The 24,381-nt window shown below is 38.5% G+C and overlaps 1 protein-coding gene across 2 annotated transcripts in view; it reads right to left on the bottom strand.

Annotated features, from left to right (window-relative positions):
• Positions 1–3,040: 3,040 nt before the first annotated feature.
• Positions 3,041–24,381, bottom strand: part of tfpia (tissue factor pathway inhibitor a) — a 49,654-nt gene continuing 28,313 nt past the window's right edge. The window contains exons 3-8 of one of the 2 annotated variants that reach the window (XR_013936654.1): positions 10,712–10,888; positions 8,636–8,713; positions 7,031–7,090; positions 4,584–4,772; positions 3,985–4,512; positions 3,041–3,862 (exon numbers count right to left, since the gene is read on the bottom strand). Coding sequence is in view for 1 of the 2 variants with exons in the window: in XM_080497928.1 (XP_080354054.1) it covers positions 4,439–4,512; positions 4,584–4,772; positions 7,031–7,090; positions 8,636–8,713; positions 10,712–10,888 (578 nt within the window). In the remaining variant the exon portion in view is untranslated. Of the gene's footprint in view, positions 4,513–4,583; positions 4,773–7,030; positions 7,091–8,635; positions 8,714–10,711; positions 10,889–24,381 lie in introns of both variants that reach the window. The other variant, XM_080497928.1, reaches the window with a different exon arrangement.

Below are 24,381 nucleotides of genomic sequence, written 5' to 3'. Positions count from 1 at the left end.
TTGGTGGTCGAAGGGACTGTTGGCGAGAAATGGCAGCCACGCCTCTGTCAGCGTGCCCCAGGGCAGCTGTGGCTACAGCGTAGCTTACCACCACCAGTGGGACTGGTGTGGATGAATAATGGTCTCTGTATGCCCTTTGAGTCAGCTTGAAAAAAGTGCTACCGGTATATAAATCCAAAGCCATTTTTATTTATTATTTTCTACACACACACATCAGTTGTTTTTCCACTGTGTCCAATGTTTTAGCTCCCACAATCTGCGACCCATGCTGGGAACTGCTGTTACAGTGTTTACGGCAGAATATTCTCTTCCTCTCTTCGTCCTCACCGCCTGCATGACTGTTAGCAGCTGCTAATGTGACTATGTGTTGTCATATCAAATAAGACATTTGTCATTTTCTGGCAACTCTATCTCCCCCGCTGTATTGTTCTCATCTCCGTGAACAACACACACACGCAGTGCTGGTACAAACACAAAGCCAGATCACGGGTGTGGAAAGCACACTCTGAAGCTGCATGTGGTTCCCTGAAGCTTTCACAATAGAATGTGTAAATACACATTTATTGAATGTCTTATCTTGCACTTTTAGGTGTTAAATGTGACTAAAACAAGGGTTCAGAGGTTTTTCCAACTAAAATGTATACAGAATATGTCACCAAACAACAAAGGGTTATGATCACCGCCACAACAGCTCAATGGAATGAAGAAAAAATGGTCAGCAGTTCTTAACTGTGGTTTTACATTTCATAAATGCAATATTTAAACTGCAGCTTTGGTAAAAACAACTGCACTTTTTTTTGTTTTGTTTTTATTAATAACCCATTCCATATGTCCAAACAAATTACACAAACATGCCAAAAAAGACAAGTATAATACGTCTGAAAATGGTGATGTACGTTGTGCCATCTTTATTATGAAAGTTAAATATGTTTTTGCCATTTATTTAGTGAAAAGCCAGAAAGAAATGTCTCTTTGGGTCTCAGAGGTTGCCGAAACCCACCTCCATTGTGTTTGACAATGTAAAAAAATGTAACTGTACGGACTGTATTGGCAGCCATGCAAATATATAAATATAAATCAGTGTGATTTATGAGCAATCATATTGTTTTTATAAAAGTTAAGTGTATGTGTGATCAGGTTTCATACATAAATACAAGCTACAAACTCAAACCTGCAGGTGGAGATACAGGAATCCTGAATGATGAATGCGCATCCAGTGTTTGTTTTTTTCTTTTCGCTGTATTTTAGGCCAATTTCCAAACCACCCCCTTGTTCATCCATTCACTGCTTCTTACATAATGCAGTCTCAAGTGTTCAACCAGTGGGAAGCAGTGTATTCTTATCTCAGATACTTATCATTACTGCTGACAGTCTCGGAGTCCCTCCATCTAAATTTCTCCTCATGATAAAATCCACTGTGTTGCATAATAACTAAAAACAGGCCTTTAAAAAAAAAAAAAAAAAGTTCTCTGTGTATATTTTTGAGTGTGCTTCTGTTTATGCTCACCCTTTCATAACGCTGGCACTCCAATGAAATGATTCACAGCATGATCATACGGCACTTCTGCAGAGTAGCGAGAGTACAGTGGATCTCGTCAACACTTCTGCACTGCAGAGGTTAAAAAACTTGAGGTTATCAGAGACCGAATTAAACAGCAGAGAAAAAGTTCTGAATCATAAAACTTGGTGGACGAGTGGGCGGACAGTGTAATACCCAACAGCTGTGGGGAGATCCAGAATCAGGTGGAAATTCTCTGTGGGTTTGTCATGATGAGAAAATCCACTTTCACAATCCACCCAGTTATACGGCAATAAAGAAAATCAGGAAAAAGTATTGACTTGTCTCGTTTTAAAATAGCTGGTCCAGCTGCATCTGAATGTCTATACACTGCCAAAGGTTAAATGTGATAAATGCTCTTTACTCATAATATTTCACTACTTTAGAGTAGATGACATGATATTCAGAGTTTCCGAACTTGGGGTTCATGACCCCGTTGGGTGACTGCCAGCAATTTCAAGGAAGAAACGAGACTTTATCTGCTCTGAGTCTTATGCGACGTATCAAGTGAAAACACATTGTTTTTGCATTGTCGTTTAAAAAATGTTTTCCAGTTACGCAGCAACATTTTGAAAAGGATGTCAGTTTGCAGTTTACGCAATGGTGAATACACAGACATTCGTATGGACAGATGAAGTTCGATTTTTATTTTGGCGACTCAACTTTAAAAGGACCAAGTCCCACGTGACTATGGACTGGGAGTCATAGCACTTCGGAAGAAACATTGTTCTTATTGTACATCTGTGGAACTATTTACCACGATTGTGGTGTGCATGTGCAGTAGCAGCAGCTGTGTTTCAGAAAAGTTGCAATTTCCTCCGTTCCCATGCAAAAACATCAACCTTGGGAGCGGTTTTCAAAAAGTTGTGTTGTCAGTGGCTCCAAGTTTTGTTGTCTTGTAAACAGACATAAACGAGGCCTAATACCCACTCCACACAGATATGGCCGCAATTCTTTCACTACATTTGTGGTACATTTAATCATGGGTCCTAGTCGCAAGTGTGTTTGTGCTTCTGCTTATTGATCACACCACGAGTGCAACCAGCTGAGCCTCATAACTCCTCAAACCCAGCACATCATATATATATATATGTATATATATATATATGATAGGATTACTATTGCAACAACACATCATCAGCAGGGTAAAACTAACACACACACACACCGATTTAAATACATATGCAGTATATTCTATCCTCAGTCAACAGTTGGTCTCGCATGTCTGCATTGAAGTTTAACTTGTTCCGTTGTTCTTTTAACCTTTCGCTCTTAGCCACGTCTCAGATTATCCCTCTGCTTCCCCTGGCTGAGAATAAACTGATATGTCTAAGTCTGTTTCCATGCCTCTGCATTTAGATTCTCAACCTCTGTCCCTCAAAACACTGGGCACAACACGAGCCAGTGGAAAACATATATAGTGCAAAAAAAAAAGAAGAAGAAAATAAAGGAAAGAAAAGAGAATACATTTGTTGAATTTTATTACATAACCTCTTACAGTTCTGTTACAAAAAATGATTATGAAACAACAGTGAAGTGGGCACAGTGCTGGTCAGCGCCTCCATTCTTTAGACAACACTGCCCCCCTCTGTTTCCTGCTACTTTACACACACAGGAGCATCACATTGAAGTAAAAGTACACACAGTGACGATTGAACTGAAGTAAATATGCTTCGAACCATATCAAACTTCAGTTTTAACATGAATATAAAGAAATAGATCATCCATGGTGCACAAAATAACTGACAAGTGAGATTAGCTGCTATAAAAAAACACACCAGCAAAACAAACCATGTTTCTTGTCAGTGACGGAAACTGAACCGTGATAAAAAAAACAACAACACACACACACACACACACACACACACACACACACACACACACACACACAAAAAACACCTGCAGTTGATTTTCCTTTGCAAAAGTTCTGTTATCTTGAGCTAAATCTGCCACATCTTGTGTGTTTTTTACAGCACATCTACTCCAGATGACACTGAAGTTGGCAGAAAGCATGTATACTAATAGAAAACAGGTATACATAATGGAAAAAGTAGAGCGTAAAGCCACAGAGGAACATTGGATAGGGTTTACTCTTTATGAGTACTGCCAGTCTTATCTTTTATAATCAGTAGACTTGAAGAAACTGCCTCAGGATGTATTTATTATTGCAGCATCTGCAGGATGACGCTGCTGCCAGGAAACATTCGATGCACTTGTGAATGTCGTTGCATTGGAGTTGATCTCTGTGGGCCTGATTAACCAGGTCAGACCTGGAACATCACACACGATGTAACGACCTGTGTCCTTTGGAAATGGGTTGAAATTTACAGAAAAATAAATTGAATGAAATTGAGGTGACATTAAACACACTCAGAAGTGATAAGCATCCACATAATTGTAAAGAGGGAATAAAAAACAAATGTTACCTCAAGGAGGGGATTTCATCAAACAGATTATGAATGTGATTCAATGGTGAACTTCCTGGTTTGTTTTTTTTCAACATTATGAAATCATTTTGTTAACAACATACACATTTCTGAAACAAACACAAAAAACAATGTGTTTTTACTTGAAACGTCATGTAGATGGAGTCTCATACTGAAGTCGTCGGGGCAGCAGTCAAAACAAAGACACACAACAAACATATTTAACTCGACATATTTCCTAGTGAATAATAACATCATACTTCAAACAATGTGTGGAAGATTTCTGTGTGTCAGTGTGTTTGGCGCTTTATTGCCGAAGCTCAACGAGCCAGGAGGACAATCAGATTTTGGTTTGAGTACCGTGCGATTAAAACACAAGAGCTATAGGTAAAGCTACACATAAAATATGGACATAAATACAGAGTGCATGCTGAGGCAGGGTTTCCTGGCATCTTCACGCCGAGCGGCTGACGATGCTCTCTATGTTTTTCTTCCTTATCCGGATCATCTTCCTCCCGTGGCCATGACCTGCAACCAGACCAGCAAGCTCAGCCTCTCGGTGTCACACACATGTGATTATCGTGGGAATCTCTTCCTACCCTTCTTGGTCTTGATGCACTTGTGAATGCAGTGTTTCCGGAACAGGAAGTTGTTCTTGTTGCCGCCACAGCCGCTGTAGGAGAACATGTGGCACCTCTTGGTCTGCGGATTGTAGGCGAACCTCCTCTCGGCTCCGACGCAGCTCCCCCTGTCCACGGGGCTGAAGCACAGCTCGGAGGGGCTGAAGTCTGCGGATCACAGCAAGGAAGGGCAGTCACTTCCAACATCCAGAGCCACATTTCCCTTCCCTCAGATGTGTGTAATTATTCCAGCTGAATTAGTTCCAACACTGTCTGGCTGTGGGGACACGATCGGCGAAGGTCTTGGGGGGTGAACGAGGGTTTGCTTTTCATAAGCGCCGTCTTAAGCTTTGAACTCCACGTGGGTTTGTACTCTAAATGCCTTAAGCTGCAATCGGACTGGAATAGATTTTGCCTGCAGGCTCACACACTGAAATTGACAGATTAAAAGGAAGCTGTTATCGTGGCTCTCTCGGCGGGGTCGGGCGAGCCACCCTGCTTTGATTCTGCCGCTCACTGGGTCAGACGCGGCCGAGAGCTCGTTAAAACCCGCAAACAGGCTTTTCCACCTGTGATGTCCAGAGATCTAACATTTCTCTCATTTTAGATCAATTTGTTGAACAATGAGACATGAGGTTAATCCAAAGTGGCATTAGTGATGTTTAGCGACTCATTTATTTCTTCTTTCAACTAATTTTCCCATTTGTACCTTCGCCAACAAACATTGGACAAGAAGGTTATGTTTTCATTTGCATGTATTATTTATTGGTTGATATGTATGCAATTTAACAACGTTTTGCTGAAACTACTGACCCAACTTGCATGAAATTCATCAGGGATGATTTGTCATCATCCAAGGATCAATTGATTATTTATTAAAAATAAAGTCAAATTGCAAAGATATTGGGTTCTGATCACAGAAAGCTGCACTCACAGCATGAGTTCAGTTCACCTGAACTTGTGCTGTCTTGTATGGGAGATTTACGATGAAGGAAAACAGTGCAGCTCCCTGAATAATGTCTGGAGGTTTTGGTTGTTGTTGAACAAAACAAAAAGTTGATCTTGAAAAAAATTAAAGAAGTGACAGAATCCATGGATGGAAGGCTTGTTATGTTAATTGAAAATAAGGGGTGGGGGTACATTTGGGACAATGTTTTGGGGGGTAAAAGTTAGAAATGTTAATTTGTTCATTTTCAATAGTTTGTTAAATATTTTCATAATTATGTGAGATGAGAAAATATTAGTTTTTTTATTAGTTGCCTGTTAATTCTTCTCACTAACGTTTGATAAATAATTGTGTCCACTGAGATATCCCCAGACGAAAGACAAAACCTGACTTTTAATTTCTTAAATAATCCGGTGTGTGCTTTATTAACATTTTAGATTGAGCAAGAGTGCTAAAGTAATTAAGAAATATAATTAATCATCAAAAATACAACTTGCCGAGAAAATCTGTTTCATGTTTCTTACTTTTTTTAATTTTATGTATACAACAAGCTAGAGAAAATGTGGTGTGTGGTATGAACTTGTATCAATGGCAGTTTCTTAACTGTATGAATTTATATGAGTTTATATATGTTTTCTGCAGACATTAAAAGTGTGTACCAGTGTTCAGCCACAAGGTGTCAGTCTCGTTTCAAACTTGTAAAAGAGGAAGTCAGAACAGACTTGTTCAGTAGAATCAAAACCATTTAACTGGAAACTGTAAAATCTTTGATGAAATAATTTATGAATTTCCTCCAAAAAGTTTATGAAAATTCAGTTCTGAGATATTCATTAGTTCTACATTAATGATGTGTTGATGGAGATCTTATCAAAAGAATTATATTTAAGGGGTTTGATAATGAGATAACTATTAAAGTTATTTCAGTCAGCTTCCCTTTCTGAATGTTTTCTCACACTGGGATTAAATTTGATTCTTTAATTCTTAGTTTTCTGTATTTCAAACTGGTTTGGGCTGGTTTTCTACAGGTTAAACAGGGTTCAGACTATTTAAAATAAGTTCTCAGTGATCAGTCAGTGGAGACAATAGGTCAAAACGATAATGAAATGTTAGAGCGTCCTGTATTTAATCACAAGGCAAACTACATCCAACTCACTCTTCTATTGATATTTAACTACAGTTTCTACAAGCTACTGGACATCTTAGTGGCTAAACCTCTGGCCACCAGGTGATTAGAGGTGGCGCTACAGAAGTACAAAATAACTTCCAGAAAATTCACATACAGATATGTGAATATCAACACACACTGTAATATAAGTAGCATAAGTAAGTAGTTTAGCCCAAAGAATCACAATGGGTGGATTCCAGGAACAATGTGACCAAAGTAAAGAATATTAGATTTGATTCAAACAGACATCATCTTTTATCGAAACATTGACTGTTAAACAGACTTCTGCACCACCATACTGTCATATTTTCTCACCTGTAGTCAGAATATTTGTGTTGTTGGCCTCCAACAGAGGTTCACTCACCGCAAGTTCTTCTACAAGACAAAGACAGGTATGAAAAGATTCATCATTCAGTTAGATTTTTTTCCTTTAAAACAAACCCATACATACATTTTCACTGACAAGTCCTTTTAATAAATGTCATCATCATGCAGGTGATGCATGTGACCTTCCATAAGAAAGGTGGGCAAATTCTAGCAGTACCACTGATAACCAGAGAGGCAGTGTTGAGCTTAAAGCCCTGTTTCAAGTGAAAATGCATAATTTTTGCGACAGAAATATTTTGTGTTTAGACTGCGAGGTTTTGAAAATGATGCAGCTAACATTGGTTAGCAGTTTTCTTTTTTCAATTGTGGTTTAAGTGGCTTCGGGCAACATTGTCGTGTTAACAGACCCCCAAAAACATGATAAAAGTTTCCCGTTTTCATTTGAAAACATTAAATGAAAAAAATACAAAAATACAGACCACTGTGACTGCCATATCAAGATTTTTAGCAGCGGTGGCCTCGAGGTTAGAGAAGCAGTCTTGGAATCTAAGTGCCGTGACGGCTGCTTGTAATCTCTCGGATGGGTTAAATACGAACCAAAAATAATTTGTCTATGGTATGAATACTGTATTTCTATTCTCTTCTATTTTTGCTATTTCCTCCCATTACCAAGGTAGTTATCGTTAACTTTCTTTTTCTGCTCTCTCAACACAAACCCTGCTTCCTGGTATTTTGCCAATGTGTCAATTTAAAGCAGTGTCCTCTAATATATCGATTACTAAGCACTCTTTCCAAAATTCCAAAGCAATGGACACATGCAAGTATAAGGTGAGTTAGATTTACACCATTTGAAAGTCGCATATCTGCATTGTGCGCAAATGTCTGGCATACCTGAGGCTTAAAGTTCCCATAATATGCTAAATGTACTTTATAATGGTTTTCTAACAGCAATATGTGTCCCCATAGCCAGTGTGTAAGGCCCTAGAAGTGAAAAAAAATCTGTCACCTTTCTCACTTGCTTGTTCCACTTTTTAGCTAATGTTTGCTTATACAGACGATTCAGACATTTTACTTCCATGACATAAATTGGGGAAATAACTACTCCTTACGGTTGTGGATACCCACTTTGACCCTCCCATAGATAGATGAGCTCTGACCTCTAAAATGACAAGAGGGCACCATTCTTTCCTCCTCGCAAACGGAAAAACTGACATGGAGTAAACACGGCTCACAGCATTTTCAAGGACTTTTATACTGGCTGAAAGCCAAGAGCAAAGTTGGATTTGGGGAAACACACATTGAAGAAAATGTTGTTGGACCTCTGACAACTATGTGTAATTGTTGAAAAATTGCATAATATGGAACCTTTAAGACCAGACAACCAAATGTAGATCAAGCCATCTAACTCCAAACCAGTTAAATAGCCCTCATTGGACCCTCATTCCAAACCCCAGTTTAGCCCACCACAAACATGTCACGATGAACTAGAACCAGAGCAAACGGAGAAAACCTATCACAACCTTCAAATAACACACATTGCATTAATATGCTTCATGTGCACATTCAGAGTGATTCATGTACGTTCAGTTTTACCCATCACTAGTGTTGGCTGAACATCAGCGGCTCTGCTTGGCGGCTGCGTGTGGACCTCGGGAGCATTGTTAGGTTCCGCTATATCGACAGACAGAAAATGAACAATTTAACAAAGTGTTTCTCACACGAGGACATCAATCCAGTCTACTATATTTAGAGCAAACTTCATTACCTCCCACTGATCAATCACCATTAAAGAAAGTTTAACTTCATTAGCATTCGATTGAGGACGGTGTTGTGCTGCAAACACATTGTCTACAAATGGAGCTGGAGACTCAATTTATCTGAAATTACTAACCTTAAAAAACATTTTTCAATTGATTTCCTGTACGACATGCACTGTGGGCGTAATTGGTCACAGTCGGGTGGCTTGCTCATTATTTTTCTGTACAATTTCGAGAGGTAAATGACTTGTAAGTCGTGCCTAAGTCCGGGATAATTGGCTGTGCTTTGGTCACTTTGAAACGATTTAAATGCTAAATCAAGGCAGGGTGTGATTTCATGGTCAGCTGAAGTTCATCACAAAGTTAATTTTACGAGGTGGCACTTAGTTTGACGGCGTCACCTCTCTGAAATGACTTTTCAGTCGGGATCGCCTGAGCTCGGACCCCGGAGTACGTGTGAGAATGAGGCCGTGCGTTTCAGCCTTGAACTAATGGCGATAACGTAATTATTTTTGGTTTGGCTAATTAAAGAGCCCGCAATGATAAAGTGGAAAACAGCAAAGGCAACAGTTGAGATTGAAATTGCTGCTTGTCTTGCGCGTTCACTCTCCGTTTAATTAGACTCACACAATCTGTCATCTGTTCATTCAATTTGCAGACACACAAACTTCTGATTGCTAAATATATAACTGGAAACATTAAGTCACTAACAGGTAGAATATACATCACGCATGATGTACATTTAGTTTCATGTGTAACCATTGTATATCAGACCTAAATATATGCACTCACACACACATTAGGTCGCAAGCGAATCATATACTCAAGTCAAGAGGTCATTGTACTTCATTTTACTTCAGTGGCCACATACAGCCCTAATGTCATCTTGTGGGCTGAATCAGTTTGCTGTGGCGCAGAGTATATAGGATAAAAAATGTCTGTTTATGCAAAATCAGACCAAAATTACTATAATCTCCACATAAAGCTAATGTTAATGATACTTTCCAATGTAATATACAGTGAAATGTACAAAAACACCTCTCCTCTCGCTGTTGCATTATTACAAACTCACCCTGACATCATGGCTTTGAGGCTAATGCTAGTTTACTATGGCAGCAACACTGATATCTCAGCTCAGGTATCAGTGTTGTGTCCAGTGCTCTAATTTTTTTTATTTTTTTTAATAAATCAATATTTTCTTTGAAATTTTCACATTTTCCTATGTTTGGTGGCTGGATTGGAGCCTCTTGGCCAGTTTTGGCCCTCGGGCCTTATGGATAACACTCATACACACAATTGTTGCAATCTTTGGCAGTAATTGTTTGGTCTTTATGAAAATACGAATAGTATTTCATCACGCATTCGCTGTGCTACAACTGACAAAAAGTTTCAAGTTTAAATTTCAAGGTTTATATGACACTATTTTACTGGTCTGGCCCACTCAAGATGAAATTGGACTGTTTGTGGCCCCTGAACTAAAATATTTTTGACAACCCTGGTATAATGTTTCTTCACAATGAAAAGTCTAATGCGACATCAGTACAAGCCAAGTATTATTGTAATGAAATACACAATAATATGAATTAAAAACATTGCTTATGTTGGCAAATGTTGAACAAAATAATAGAAGAGCAAATGCAGGAGATAAAGAGTTAATTTGACAGATGAAAATAAGTAGTGTCAGAGCTTGATGGAGTTTTCCAATGCTGACGGTGGACACGGGATCGTTTAAATTGTCCCGATTCTGCACTTTTCAAAGGATGATCTGCTGGCTAAATGTCACTCATTAGCCACAGTTCATGGTGCAAGGGGGTCGAAACATCAGTCAATATAACTGCAATAAATGGAACGACACAGCTGCTGACAGCTTGTCGTTGCCACGGTGAGGAGTGAAAAGAGCGGCTGGACCTACCCGGGTTCTGACACTTGGCCTGACACTCGGCCATGCTCCTGAAGTTGTTGGCATTGCCGAAGCAGCCGCCATAAAAGAAATGCTTGCACTCCTGACTCCTGCTGTCAAAGAAGTAGCGTGTCACCAGCCCACGGCAGGGGCCGGGAGCCTCGGCTAAGTGGCAGGGGTCCTTGTCATCTACAGTGGAGAGAGAGAGAGAGAGAGACACTTATAAGACAAGCTTTCATAACAGCATGTAACAAGAAGGTGAGCCTCAACCTCCACCAAGGTCAATTGGCATCTTTTACGAGATCCACTACTGTGTATGTCAGGGTATATTTCTACAACTACAGGAAAGATTTTATAACAACTGTATATAATTTCTGGATGATCTCTTCATTTGGTCACAAGTTACACAAACAAATAAGCCTTAGTTTGCTATGAAAATGTAATTAATTTTGATTTTATGTAGTGATGCACAAATGCCACTTTTTTTAAAGGAGTACCACTGTTGCTAACTTCTAGCTACTTGCTGATACAGAGTACTAATACTGAATATTGAATACCATTGAGATTAATTTGTACTTCATACACAAACGATACGCAAAGGCTATGCCTTTCCAGATACCACCACCGCGCAGTCTTCGCGTTGACACACATCTCCAACACACTCATAACCGACTAAAAATTACAATAAGGTTCAGAACTTATTATGAAAAAATCTCTATATTGGAAGAAATTCTCTAAACGTATTTAAAACTATGGCAGTCTCATCTTGCAAACTATGTATTATTACCCTGCAAGAACCTGTTATTACTTGTGATTATTTTCATAATCATGATGTGTTATGCAGCTCTTTACATTTTACGGGTAATTTTAGAGATAGCAGACTGGTCACCCATTCAATAAAGGGTTAAATGTGAACACTTTTAGAATATATTTGTACTTCTTCACACTAAAACAAAAGGTGTTCATCTGGTTGTATTGCTTCCCTTTCACATTCAGGCACCTATCAACTAGATGTTATGTGACCAACGCACTGCGATACACGAAAATAAAGACATGAGGATTGAAGTCATGCACCACCACAGTGTGTAGGATAGATGGACTGCAGGCTGTGACCCACTTTCCAATCAGCGGGAACTTGACCCCTAACCAGAACCGCCATTTGTGTCCCAGAAGGCAGCATGACATTTCCACTCCTGTCAGGTTCTGGATAAAATCTACCGCAGGCGGAAAAGTCAACACCTCTAACTGGAACTTCCTTCTGCTCCCTTGGTGAGCCTCATCTTTCCACTGCAGAGTCTCTTCTGTCATATTTTCCCACTGTTTCACCTCGGCTGTCATAACTCTTCTCAACAGTGGCTGCATATCTTGCCACCCCAAGGCGTTTAGGGTCTTGGGCCTTCTGACTTTAACATACAGTTTGAGACGATTCTGAATGAGCTTCATACTGAAAGCTGTTTAACAGATATTAGTCATTGAAAAAAACAACAAGAGGGAATAAAACTCAGAACATGGCTAGAACAGCTAAAATAGCTGAAAAAAGTGACAAAAACTGCAGTTGCAGATTTTTTTTCTCAGTAGGGCATTGTAGTACTTTCGCTGAACTACTTGCACTGTCAGTCTAATGAATGACTTATCAAGGCCCTTCACTTGAAAACATCGTGTAAACGGGACCTTAGCTCACCTTAAGTTAATTGTAGGAGGAAGACGCTATCAATGTGGCCGTCAGCATTTCTTAAAAGAAAAAGATTAGAAACTAATGTCGATGAGAAGAAGCAGTAACAAAACAGCCGATAAACTATGACCTCACGAAGAGTGGACGGACAAGCCGGGACTGTGCTGATCACCACTTCTTACACGGAGCCCATGAGACGATCCTCAGGCAGGCCATGGTTTATTTATCACACAATATGCCAGGTTCTTCTCATATTATTTAAATGTTTGGAGTGGGCAAAGTAGAAAAGATTACCCCCTTTTGCCTCCTAAAGGACACCAACGGTCCACTTTATTGCGCGGATAAATTCAGAAGCTCGCGGGAGCAGTAGAAATAAGTAAACATCTTAAACCTCTCCAACCCGCAAGTAAGCCACAAACACATGCTGTGATCGATCTCACACAAGGTTATTTCATATTCTAGTGGAGAGCTCGAGGATTCCAAAAATAATAAACATGCCACGCTGAATTTGAGAGAAATGCCAAAAGGATGTACAAAGTGGATGAATGTTCGGTATGAACACAGTCGATAGAGGCCTGCACTTTTTCATAACTGTTTCATAAGGCTGTGCAAGTGCCAAGTAGTGCGGTAGGGATGAGCAAAATGAATTGAAAACTATCTTGAATTCTGCGATAAATACATACAAAGATTATGTCAGTGTCTTTGTGCTCTGACATCAGTTCTTTGAATTCACAGTACTCTTTCTTCGGTTCTTTAATTGCCATCAAATGTGAGTAATCCATTTGCATGTTAGCGTACTTTTGAGACGATAAGTCTGAATTGTATTATTTGCATTTGGCAGAAAATGTGTTCCTGAGACCAAAAAATGTTATATACAAGAAGATGTTGTATGTAAGACATAAGAAATAAACTGTGAAGCTAATGTTCAAGTGTTGAACATTAGCTTAAAGAAGTGTGTTTTTCCATTTACATAGTGAAAAAATAGCCTCAAAAACATTGTCAACATTTTTATTCCTGCAATTGTTTCAAAAGTGTCTCATCTTTTTTCACTTTAAGTTTGAATTCTGAATTGTACCTTTTTGTTTATTGGAGCAGTTCATGTACATTTTCAGTACAACACAGTAATAATGGAGGTTTTCACCATTCTGTTGTCATACATTGACATCTAGTAGTCTCAGGTGGTATGTATAGGTATATTTTGATGTATAAGTTACTTTCTAATATAAGTCACATGACCAGCAAAAATATGGTTGTTTGAGGTCACAGGCTTCATTCCCTTTGGCCAAATGTGTTGACATGCAGAGCCGGACTGCACAGCGCCTTGAGACATAATTCATCACAATCCAGTCAGTCTTTCATTTGAAGTATATTATGCACTAAAGATGAACTTGTTATGTATTGAATCAAAGTGCACTGGATTTACCATCCATGGATTACCCTCAAAGTTGTGCTGAGATTAGACAGTTCGATATTTACGCTAGAATCGTGGATGCTGCTGGGTTTGCTTGAAGAAGAAAGTTTGTTTGTTTTGGAAAAGATTGTCAGTTAGATGGTTGTTGGATGTACAACCTGAAACCAAACTAATTCTATATGCAAACCCAACTAATTCAGTTAACATCAACTTGTGGCCACATCCAGTACTTTACATACCGCTTAGAGATATGGTACATTTCTCACACAATTGTCCTTGCTTGGTCTTTTTCCTCTACAATAACAGCCGTAAACACAGAGAGCATGTTGAGTGGAAGTCTGGGACATCAGATGCAAATAAAAGAGACAGGTGATAAATTAGTATTGCATATGCAACATAATTTATTGTTTGCTTTCCCCGACCTGTGACTTTCAGCCAGTCGTGCACACACTCACCAATGGTGACATCTGCAATGCGAAGTGGGCCCATTCGTCTTCAGTGTCTTGCCCAAGGACACTTGAAACATAGAGAGGGCAGATATGGGGACTCAAACTTTCAACCTCGTCATTGGAAAAAAACGAGGTTGATTACATTTATGGTAAATGAATCACCCGAGGTACATGATCGCCCCCTTGTGATGAAATCTATTTACAACTATCTCGCAACCAATATGTTTGATATTAATTCTATTTTACTTTTTGACTGTATCAGACCCTCAAAGTTCTACATTTATGGTAAATGAATCACCCGAGGTACATGATCGCCCCCTTGTGATGAAATCCATCTACAACTATCTCGCAACCAATATGTTTGATGCTTGATGTTTCACCAATTTCTTTTTTTTTTTTGTGTACATTTTACCATCTGTTTTGACAATTACCTGTTTGACGTACAAGTAATCCTCCAAATACAAATTGCGTTTGTTGCCCTCTCCTCAGTTGCCTCCTCAAGCTCTCCCCTGCAACTCGGCTCTGCCACACCTCCCTACCCCATGGGATTTCAAAGCATTCCTCTGACGTTTCATGATTTGTGTTTTGATTACATTCTTTAACGACAGCTTTACTGCAACTTTTTGCTCAAGGCGCTTTGGAAGGGCCATTTTTCATGCTTTAAATATAATCAGAGCGTCGTCCGACTGACAGAGTTTGCACAAACTACACTACATGTGACAGTGATGAACAACCTCTCAAGCAAGAAACCAAATTTATTGCTATAACTTCTCGAATGTCTTTCTGTCAGTCTTTTCACACTGGTCAACTCGGGGTGTAATATTAATTCTATTTTAGTTTTTGACTGTATCAGACCCTCAAAGTTCTACATTTATGGTAAATGAATCACCCTAGGTACATGATCGCCCCCTTTTGATGAAATCTATCTACAACTATCTCGCAACCAATAATCTAATACTTTAGGCCATTTGTAATAAATGTAATAAAAGCCAATATCATACTTACATTAAAAGTATTATTGAGCGAGAGTCCTGCGTACTCTGTATCCTCAATGGTTCAATATGAAGACTATGTCACACACAATGCCAATTTTGATGGGAAAACGGAACATTTAAAACAATCTTTTGTTTCCAACAACGGCCCTTTTTTTTTTAATACCGCATTGACTACTGTTATTATGTTTTCAAAGAATGTTGAAGCGCTACTTCAATAGAGTAATAACTTCTTCAATTCTAGGCAAAATATAAATATAATATTCACTCAAATATTTCACGACACTATTGGAAAGTTATTACATTATTGGCTTTACTACATTTAAAAAAGGCCAAAATGATTAGATTATTGGTTATTACATGAAGAATACATAAAGCATGGAATCCATATTTGAAATCATATTTATTTATAAGAATATTAACAAGTGTACTTCGAGAACATGTTATCTGGTGGTAGACATTTTAAAAAGTTTGAGATTCACTGCCCTATGTGGTTACCTGTAGTCAAAAAAAAAAAAAGACAACTTGAGCAGTATATTCTCTTCCACAGACCACATCACGTTGCACACTCATGAATCAAAAGTCCGATGCACACCAGTTTGACGACTTCTGCCAGTTCTGTTGCACTCTTGATATATCAGCAACCTCACTGCTCTAAATATGTCCAAGCAGTTTCAAGTTCAGAAAAGCTCCAAAACTTCTTGAATATACAGCCCAGCAAACACAAGCAGTCTGCCCTCATACCTGACTTCCAGGACATTCCAGTAACCTGGAAACCAACAAATTTAGACAATTTTGTTTTTCATTTTTTAACATTGAACGGCAACTTCTTGTTTGGCAATCTTTATTCTCAACTGGAGCAGTAAAATATTAAGACACTAAAATGTTAAGACACATCCAGGATGGATGGATGGATGGTCCACTCCTTTTTTCTAACTTGCAACATGTACTTCAAGCCGGATCACCACTGAAAGTACCAGCAAACTGTCTGCGACCCTGAGAATAGAATGAAACATAATCGGATTTCACAAATCTGTTCAGAGTCTTCATTGTTTGACTAACGCTGTTTAAACTTTGTTGCAGAGTCGAGTTAAGCGGACGTTCGACGTTAAAGTATCAGGTAAACTTTCTGGAGAACACACTCCTGTGCTTGCCCGCAAAAAGACAAATGAGACAGGCATCATGGGTTTCCATAAACACTGCGACGGGGTGACTTGAAGGTGTGATTCACTGGGTACCAGGACAAAAACACACAGAAATCGATCACGCTTGTAAATTAGGATTCAGCTGAGCTCTCCGGCTTTTTAAACAAAACGCCTCTCCCTGTCGAAACCCATTGCGGCCCGACATCCACGGACCTGGCTTGCAGTGTATATCTATATAAGAGACACCCTCCCCCTTATTTGCTCTATCTGTTCAGCCTTTGAATAACCACACGCCACTGAAGGGTGACAACGATTAAAATGCTATCATTGTAACATCTAAATACATTTTAAGAGGTGACTTTGACTTAGAGGTATAAGCAAGGAGACGTGTCAAAAGGGGAGGCCCGCGTTCTCTCTACAGCCATGATTCATGAATAATTCACAAACACAATTCCCTATTAATGCTGCGAAGGTGGACGAGGTGATCTGTGTTTTCGGGAGAATTATCGCCTTTGTTTTCTATTATAGAGTCCGTCGTCTGAGTTATTTCTGGCCGTTTTCCAAAGAGAACCTCAATATTTCAGCGAAGCAGACCTCAATGTTCAAGGCAGCCATAAAAGATTTAAAGGGCTCACACGCGTCGAGCATGAAAAACCCAGCGTCTGTGTTCTGTTTCCAGACGTCGGGTGTGCGTTTGTCATCCGCGACGCAATGAAAAAAGGGAGTAGATCTACTGAAAGCCTGCATCGACAACACTTTGGATCTACCCATCACTCCTTTATCTCCCCAACTTCTACTTCCTCAGCTTGTTTTCTCTCTGTAGACTTAAAAAAAAAAGAAATTTTTATTTTTCTGCCTGTAAAACTGCTGACACCATTTTGGTAAAAAAAAAAAAAAAAACAACCTCCCATGTGAGGGAAGATAATACACAACCGAAGAATTGAAGCTTAATAAATTATGCGAGGGGGGAGGGGGTAAAAATGCCACAGGACCACTGGATGGCGACAGTTGCACGGAAATCCACACGGACAGACACTGACCTCAATATTCTTTTTTTTTCTTATTTTCTGATTTCCCAGTCATGATGTTATTTTTAGATGATACATAAATGTAGTCTGCGGGCTAAAGTCAGCAGTGTTAAAGGTCGGCGTTTGCCAGCTGAGCTCCGAGGGGAGGAGGGAAAAAAAAGAAGTTAGCAGGAAAAAGTCTGACTCTGTCATGAACTGGAAAGAGCTGAAGTACTTCCAGAGATAACAGACGACTGAGTCAGACAAAAGGAGCAGAGCTGCGACTAATTATCATCATTAAGAATCATCTTCAGACGCGATCTGCCAATTAAGCCCCGAGATCAGCTGATTAAAGATGAATTACATAAAATTTAAACAAATACTGATAAAGCCAAAAACAATTTCTCTCTGAAAGGCTGAAAAGAAATAAAGCCGGCCTCACTTAATTAACAATCTTTCCCCGAACCGTACCACACACAAACTTTCAATTTTCTCTCACAAAAAGAACAACCTGAAAATCCGCCTGAGTGACAGTTTAAAACCAGTTTAATTAGAAAATATCAATGGAGTTAATGGATCTCTTGTTTCTCGAGTTTTATCTTGCATTGTAGCTCCTGATGGACGGACGCCTACAAGCCCCAATTTATTAATCACAGCAATCCAGGTCACAGGGTGGAAGCGTAGGAAAACGTCACATTTCTGAAAGGTTGCAGTAGACAATAACAACGTTTGCTTCCAGAGTGTCACGACTCCCAGTCCATATTCTCCTGGGACTTAGTCATTTTAAGAGTTGAGAGTCACCGTAATAGCAATCTAGACTTGCCTGTCCGTACGATCGTCCGTGTACTTGCCATGAATGGCTCAGTCAATGTCACAATGTCTCTCAATCTGATTCATGGCTGCAATAAAAAGTCTACTTACAACATTTTTCATCACCAGTTGTCAGAACTAAGTCTTTGATTGATGACCTGCTGATATAAACTACGCTGTCATCATGACTAAGATGGATCGACGGACAGTATTGCTGATTCTGGACAAAATATTACTGAACTACTGAGCTGTGTGATAGTTGAGGAACGTAGTTTCTTCAGGACATTTAATTTGACAAGCTTGATAGAGAGGTTGATGGGGCTATTTCAGGAAGACAAAAAGTCACACATTTATAGGCATCTCAAACTCATAGATAAACCTCAGATGCATGTTTTTAGATGGTGGGAGGAAACCATAGCACCCAGAGTAAATCTGCACAAGGAGTACATGCAAACAGAAAAGCCTGACCAAGATTCAAACTCACAAGCTTTTCACTATGACAAAAGATATTCATCTGGAAATGTGTTCATGTATTTACAGAAGTTGTGTGGTAATAAGGCTTTAGCTACGTTAACACGGACACAATCAGAAAGGAAGCTGGAACTGAGATAAAGTCATAAACAGCCAATGCAAAGCATTGTGGGATTGGTCCACAGACTGGATAGGATGATATTCATGTCGCATATAAACCTGAACACAAATTTGATTAGTGTTCATGTAAACACACACACACACACACACACACACACACACACATGAGGTCAAACTACAAAACACAGCTCTCTATATTATCCATCCAGCAATTCTAGTAATTACGTTTTGCAATTTAAAACCACATTGAAACACGTCCCATTCATACCAAAACAAGGACAAAGTTAGTTAAATTAAAATCACTTTGTCATGTGAACATTACTCAAAGTATTTGAGGTATACACAGGTGTAAAATTAAACAAGTAAAAATTGATTGCAGTCATTTGTTTCAGTTGTCTAAACCTAATCACAGACCTCGATATGAGGGGACCAGGGTTCACAGACAAAGCTCATCTCGACCTTCTTCATGTGACTCAACCACAGTGGGGAAAAAACAAACTCCTCTGAACATAATTCAGTTGCTGCACAACACAATTGGAAAAGCAATTTAGTAATATATACCCTTGTTATTTAGGAGACAGAAAACCATTTTTCTTGGAGGAAATGTTCTCTGCACCCTTTCATCCATATAATGTTGTTTGTGCTGTTTGGTTTGGTTTTGGGGGGGGGGTGCAATTTCTTACTTTTCTGTGTTCATAAAAACCCAGAGGAAAGGACAAAAAAGTGCCCTTTGGCACAAAGGAACCCTTTATATGTCTCCGACCTCTTCTATAGAAGGGACGAAGGGATGTTGCACGTCTTTTTGGACACAGCCATTGCGACTTATTGGGGCTTTGGTAAAAAGTCTGAAAATATGTTGTGAAAAAAGCTGGACTGTAAGCCACAATATTTTCAGCCACGGTTTGCGACCTTTACAGGAACTTTTTCTTTCTTTCTGAAGCTGTCCATGACTGTCCCAATCACATGTAAGAAACATCAAGAGGTGGAATGAATCCAACCAAGTGTGCAGGAGTTAAAATGTGACTGATTTAATGATTACAGTCCTGCTGCGGGAAAAGAAAAGGGCAGCCGTTGCAATGGACTTTATTTTAGCTGGAAATGCAATGACATTTTCAAATGTCGGACAAGTCCAGCTTCAGCTTCTTGTCTTCCTATTCCGGTTATTATCACCAGCCCTAAAACAGAGGATTCAATGTGTATCAAACTTTGTGATTTTCCACCAAATCAAATTTACCCGAAGCTACAAAACACATTGAACCTTGAAACTGAGGCTAATGCACCTTCTAAGGTTTTACAAGCATGTACTAAAACTGTGTCTTATGTTGCACGTGCCAAGTTTCAATTACTATTAAGGATGGTAAATATTTCATTACATTTTCAAGATATTTTTGTACCTCGATTTAGAGGTTTCATTCTTTTCCAGCATTTTTCATGCAATTGTGACATTATAGCATGATGTAGAATGGAGTAAAATAGCATTGCTCCACACAGAATACATATTTCATATTCAACTTTCTTTATATGACAGGATAAAATTCAAACATGCAATTTTGAATATTAACATGCACAAGGCTTAGTGGACGACGTTGAGCACAGAAAGGATGCAATTAGCCAAATCCCAGCAAACACTTATTTACAGGGAGGAGTTACAGTCTGATGGCCACAGGCACTGAGGACATGAGTTATTTTAACCATTTTATCTCGTTTCTGAGCAGTTTTGCTCATTTTATTTTATTTTTTTTTTTAGTTTATTTTATTTAAAGTGCCTTCTTTAAAAGCCCTTGTTAAAGATAACATTTCATTTGGAAACGACAACCAGAAAGTTGCATTTTCAGTGCCTCTGAGCACCGTTGTCGCATAAAAGGCCACCCAAAGCACAGCAAAAGTTTTCTTTTCATTTTTAAACGTAAATGCTAAGATAGTAATGCTAAGATAGTAACTCATGCAGTGTTTTTAAACACATCTCTCAAATAGGAGTTGTTAACAGTGTGCACAATTTTTATTAACTATTTTTCTTTCTCATGCTCATGAAAAAAGAAAACACATTGGAAAACATTTTATATCACTCTTATTTCTTCTTCTCTCCTTGAGGGTGAATGCAAGCCATGTCAGCGACAAACTCAAATCTGAACTTGTGGTTAAAAATATTTTAAAAATAGCAGTGTTGATTGAACTTCATTTTACAACACTCATAGGCCAGACGGCAATACTCATGCAAGCTGTTGATGACTTAAAATGAAAGCTGCTGTTGATACGGCTCAGTTTCAAATTAATTTATAGATGTATTGAGATTTAATTTGCGGGACTGGATCAATGTGACATTAATTGCACTGCTGTGGAGCTCAAGGCTTTTTCATTTCCTCATTAATGGCTTCAGTCGTTTCAGGCAGTCAGTCTTACATTTGTTTGTGTCACTTTCACGTGGAATACTAATGGTACACAACCACACATCGTTGCAGTGTGCTGCTTTGTGCTGTTTGCATAAGAAGCAATGAATCTCTCCAAAAATGACTTTTTAGTGCGCTTTAAACTCCCCTGCAGGAATCCTCTTTCTTTTTCTGTGTAAACAACTTAAAAAAAAAATGTTTATAGTCAATGTTTCAAACCAAAATGCTGTGTAGATCCTCAAGGCCCATTTCTCAGAGACGGAAAATCCATCATTGTTTACTTATATGTGGTCCGCTGTCAGCGGTACTATGGTGGCAATCTTTTTGCTTGTTATAATGACTGAATTAATATAGGGGTGCTAATCATCCACATGCAAACACGAGGCTAACCTAATAATAAGAATAAGTACCTGATGGTGAACACTCTCCTCAATAGTGCCAACGTCAAAGACCAAGAAGGAAATTCCAAGGGACCAAGAGAGAATAAGGATGAAGAGATGGGTGGCCTTAGATTCAGCTGGTTTGAGTATATATAGATATATATATATATCTATATATATCTATATATCTATATATCGATAGATAGATAGATAGATAGATAGATAGATAGATAGATAGATAGATAGATAGATAGATAGATAGATAGATAGATAGATAGATAGATAGATAGATAGATAGATAGATAGATAGATAGATAGATAGATAGATAGATAGATAGATAGATAGAGGCTCAGAGTTGCTTCACTTAGTTTTAGTTTGATAAAAGTTGTAACTTCTTTTCTACTGTTGTTTCTTTGAAGGTCCAATACGTCATGTTTCCATGAGTGATGCCCTACTTCAAGATGGAGGCATTGTCATCATTTTGCATGTTGGCTAGAATCATTTTAAAGCTGATCTATACCATAAATCTAAAAGAGAGTTAAAAGAAAGTAATAATAAGTTGTGTGTCGCCACAAACGAAATTATTCCATAGTTAATTAGAAAAATAATCTTTGTTGATGCAGACTCTCTTGCATTTCTTCACTTTTCAACTCACATAAACATGCTGTATGTAGGATTAAAATGAATCTCGGCTCACATAGTTTCCTATTTTTTATTATAGTTTTGACACTCAGTCGCCACCCGAACTGAAAGTGTGATTCAATTTAGATAAGAGCAATAACTATTCTCTGCTATACTATGCTGTATCATGTTTTTGTTTTTTTTTATCATTATTAAATAAAAGTAGTCCTGAATAGAGAGTTTTGAAAGCCACAATACAAATATATTTGTTTTACAACTATGTTTTATGTAGTGTCATGTTCTATATGATTACAATAAAGTAAGTTTGGAACTAAAGAGAGAGGACACAGAGAGGCAGTTTTATCCTCTTCTCATCTTCCCATTTTTGTCCAAACAGTTTTATTTAACATTCCCTTTTTCATCAAAACAAGACAGCAAAGGTGTGTTGGGCTCGATATAAACTGAAGTATTTAATGTACGCTGCCAAGCCTGCAGGATACACACCAATGTCCTCATTTCTCTGCTGCGTGATCATCCCCATGGCTTCAAATAACATAAAGAAAACACTGGGAAATGGGTTGATACCAAACACATGCTTGCTCTATTCCAGAATGCCAGCTACTTGTGTTGTTTCGGGGTATATTTAATGCAAATTGGACGCGTTTTTGTCATTTAAAGTACATTGTTATCCTGCGTGAATGGCAGACACGGTTACACAGAACGAGTTGTTCCTTTTCTGTTCTCAGGTTACCTTCAATTGTTTTCACATACCGTAACTTAGCACTAAAAGTAAATTCCTCTGCCTTTCAGCTATGGGATAAAAGTTGTACAGATATACCAGTTATCTTTTAAAAATAAATGACAGTTTTTGTTTTTTGAAACCTTTAAAAAATTGTACTTTTAAATAAGTATGTTTCTTCCATATCATATTATTTGGTGTTTGGTTCATTCAATACCAACTGGACAATTAGTGTCAAGTTGTCCACAATGCATTAGAATGCACCATTTAAGGTCTATTTTTTCAAAAGAATTCTGGGTGTTTGTGGTGGGGGCTAAACCTATTTGTTTTGCTTCATTTATTTATTTTGATTTTATATTTACTTGGTATTATGTTATGATTGTATAGTGATATGACCAGCATTGGTTGCTGCCCAAATGTGTCAAGTACTAAGGTACTTGAAATTTGACCTCACATGTACGTAATTTTATTTACAAATTGATGATACATCTAAATTGTAAAAGAGGACCCTATTCAGAGGAGGGTGGTGTTTATTTAAGTTCAGAAAATGTTATAAGGGAAGAAAAAAAATGTGTCTGCATTTTATGTCTGTATCTTGATAAATAAAAACCGTGAAAAAGAAAAAAATGGATAAATAGGTTTTTGGTCTCTGTAACAATTTGGACAAAGTCATTTGAATGCCTGATTCGAATGTCAAAGGGGATTGATTTATTTGTGACACTCCACCTCTACAAAAGCTAAGTGTTCTCAGCAGGTATCGTCATGTTTTTAAAAGCAATCGATGAAAGAAGATTCAGTAGATATCAGTGAAGCCGTTACGTCACACCTTTTCAATCAGCCCATGTTTCTGTTTCTCACACCCACACATTCAAGTTGACCTTTAACATCCAATCATCTTCAGGTGTTGTAATATTCCAATTTCAATATTGCGTGTAATCCAGGATTTAGACTTGTGAGCTTTTTTTATTTTTTTTGCATTTGTGTGCGTATCCATTACGCTCAGTCACGCCATGCGGCTGTAGAAACAGCTGCCAGATGACATGCTTCGACTTGTTAAAATGTACAAGAAAATGATGAGTGCTACAGCAAAGAGAACAGATGAGTGAAATTTTCCACTCCAGGAAAGAGAACATGTTGAAATATCTTATTGTTTTTTTTAAACTGAAAAACTGACTGCCCAGGTGTATAACAGCAACTCCTAACTGTTCATTGCAACTTAAAGACACACTGTGAGTCCCAATTGCAATGTAATATGTGTACTTTGTGCTTTAGGGGTGTCAGAAATGAACTGCAGCTCTGTAAAAGTTTCCATGCACTTTATGAAGTTAGAGCTTCCCTGCAGACACAGACCTGGAGAACATTTTGTCCTTAAAGGTGAAGCAGAAAAGTGGTCATGCATGAGGAAATGAACAAATCTGACAAAGGCCAGAGTGTGATTGCTGGATAACAAAGTCTGAGCGTCTACTAAACTATAGCT

The sequence above is a fragment of the Blennius ocellaris genome (genome assembly GCF_963422515.1).
Source record: "Blennius ocellaris genome assembly, chromosome: 6".
NCBI lineage: Eukaryota > Metazoa > Chordata > Actinopteri > Blenniiformes > Blenniidae > Blennius > Blennius ocellaris.
This window is presented reverse-complemented; position numbering and strand designations above follow the sequence as displayed.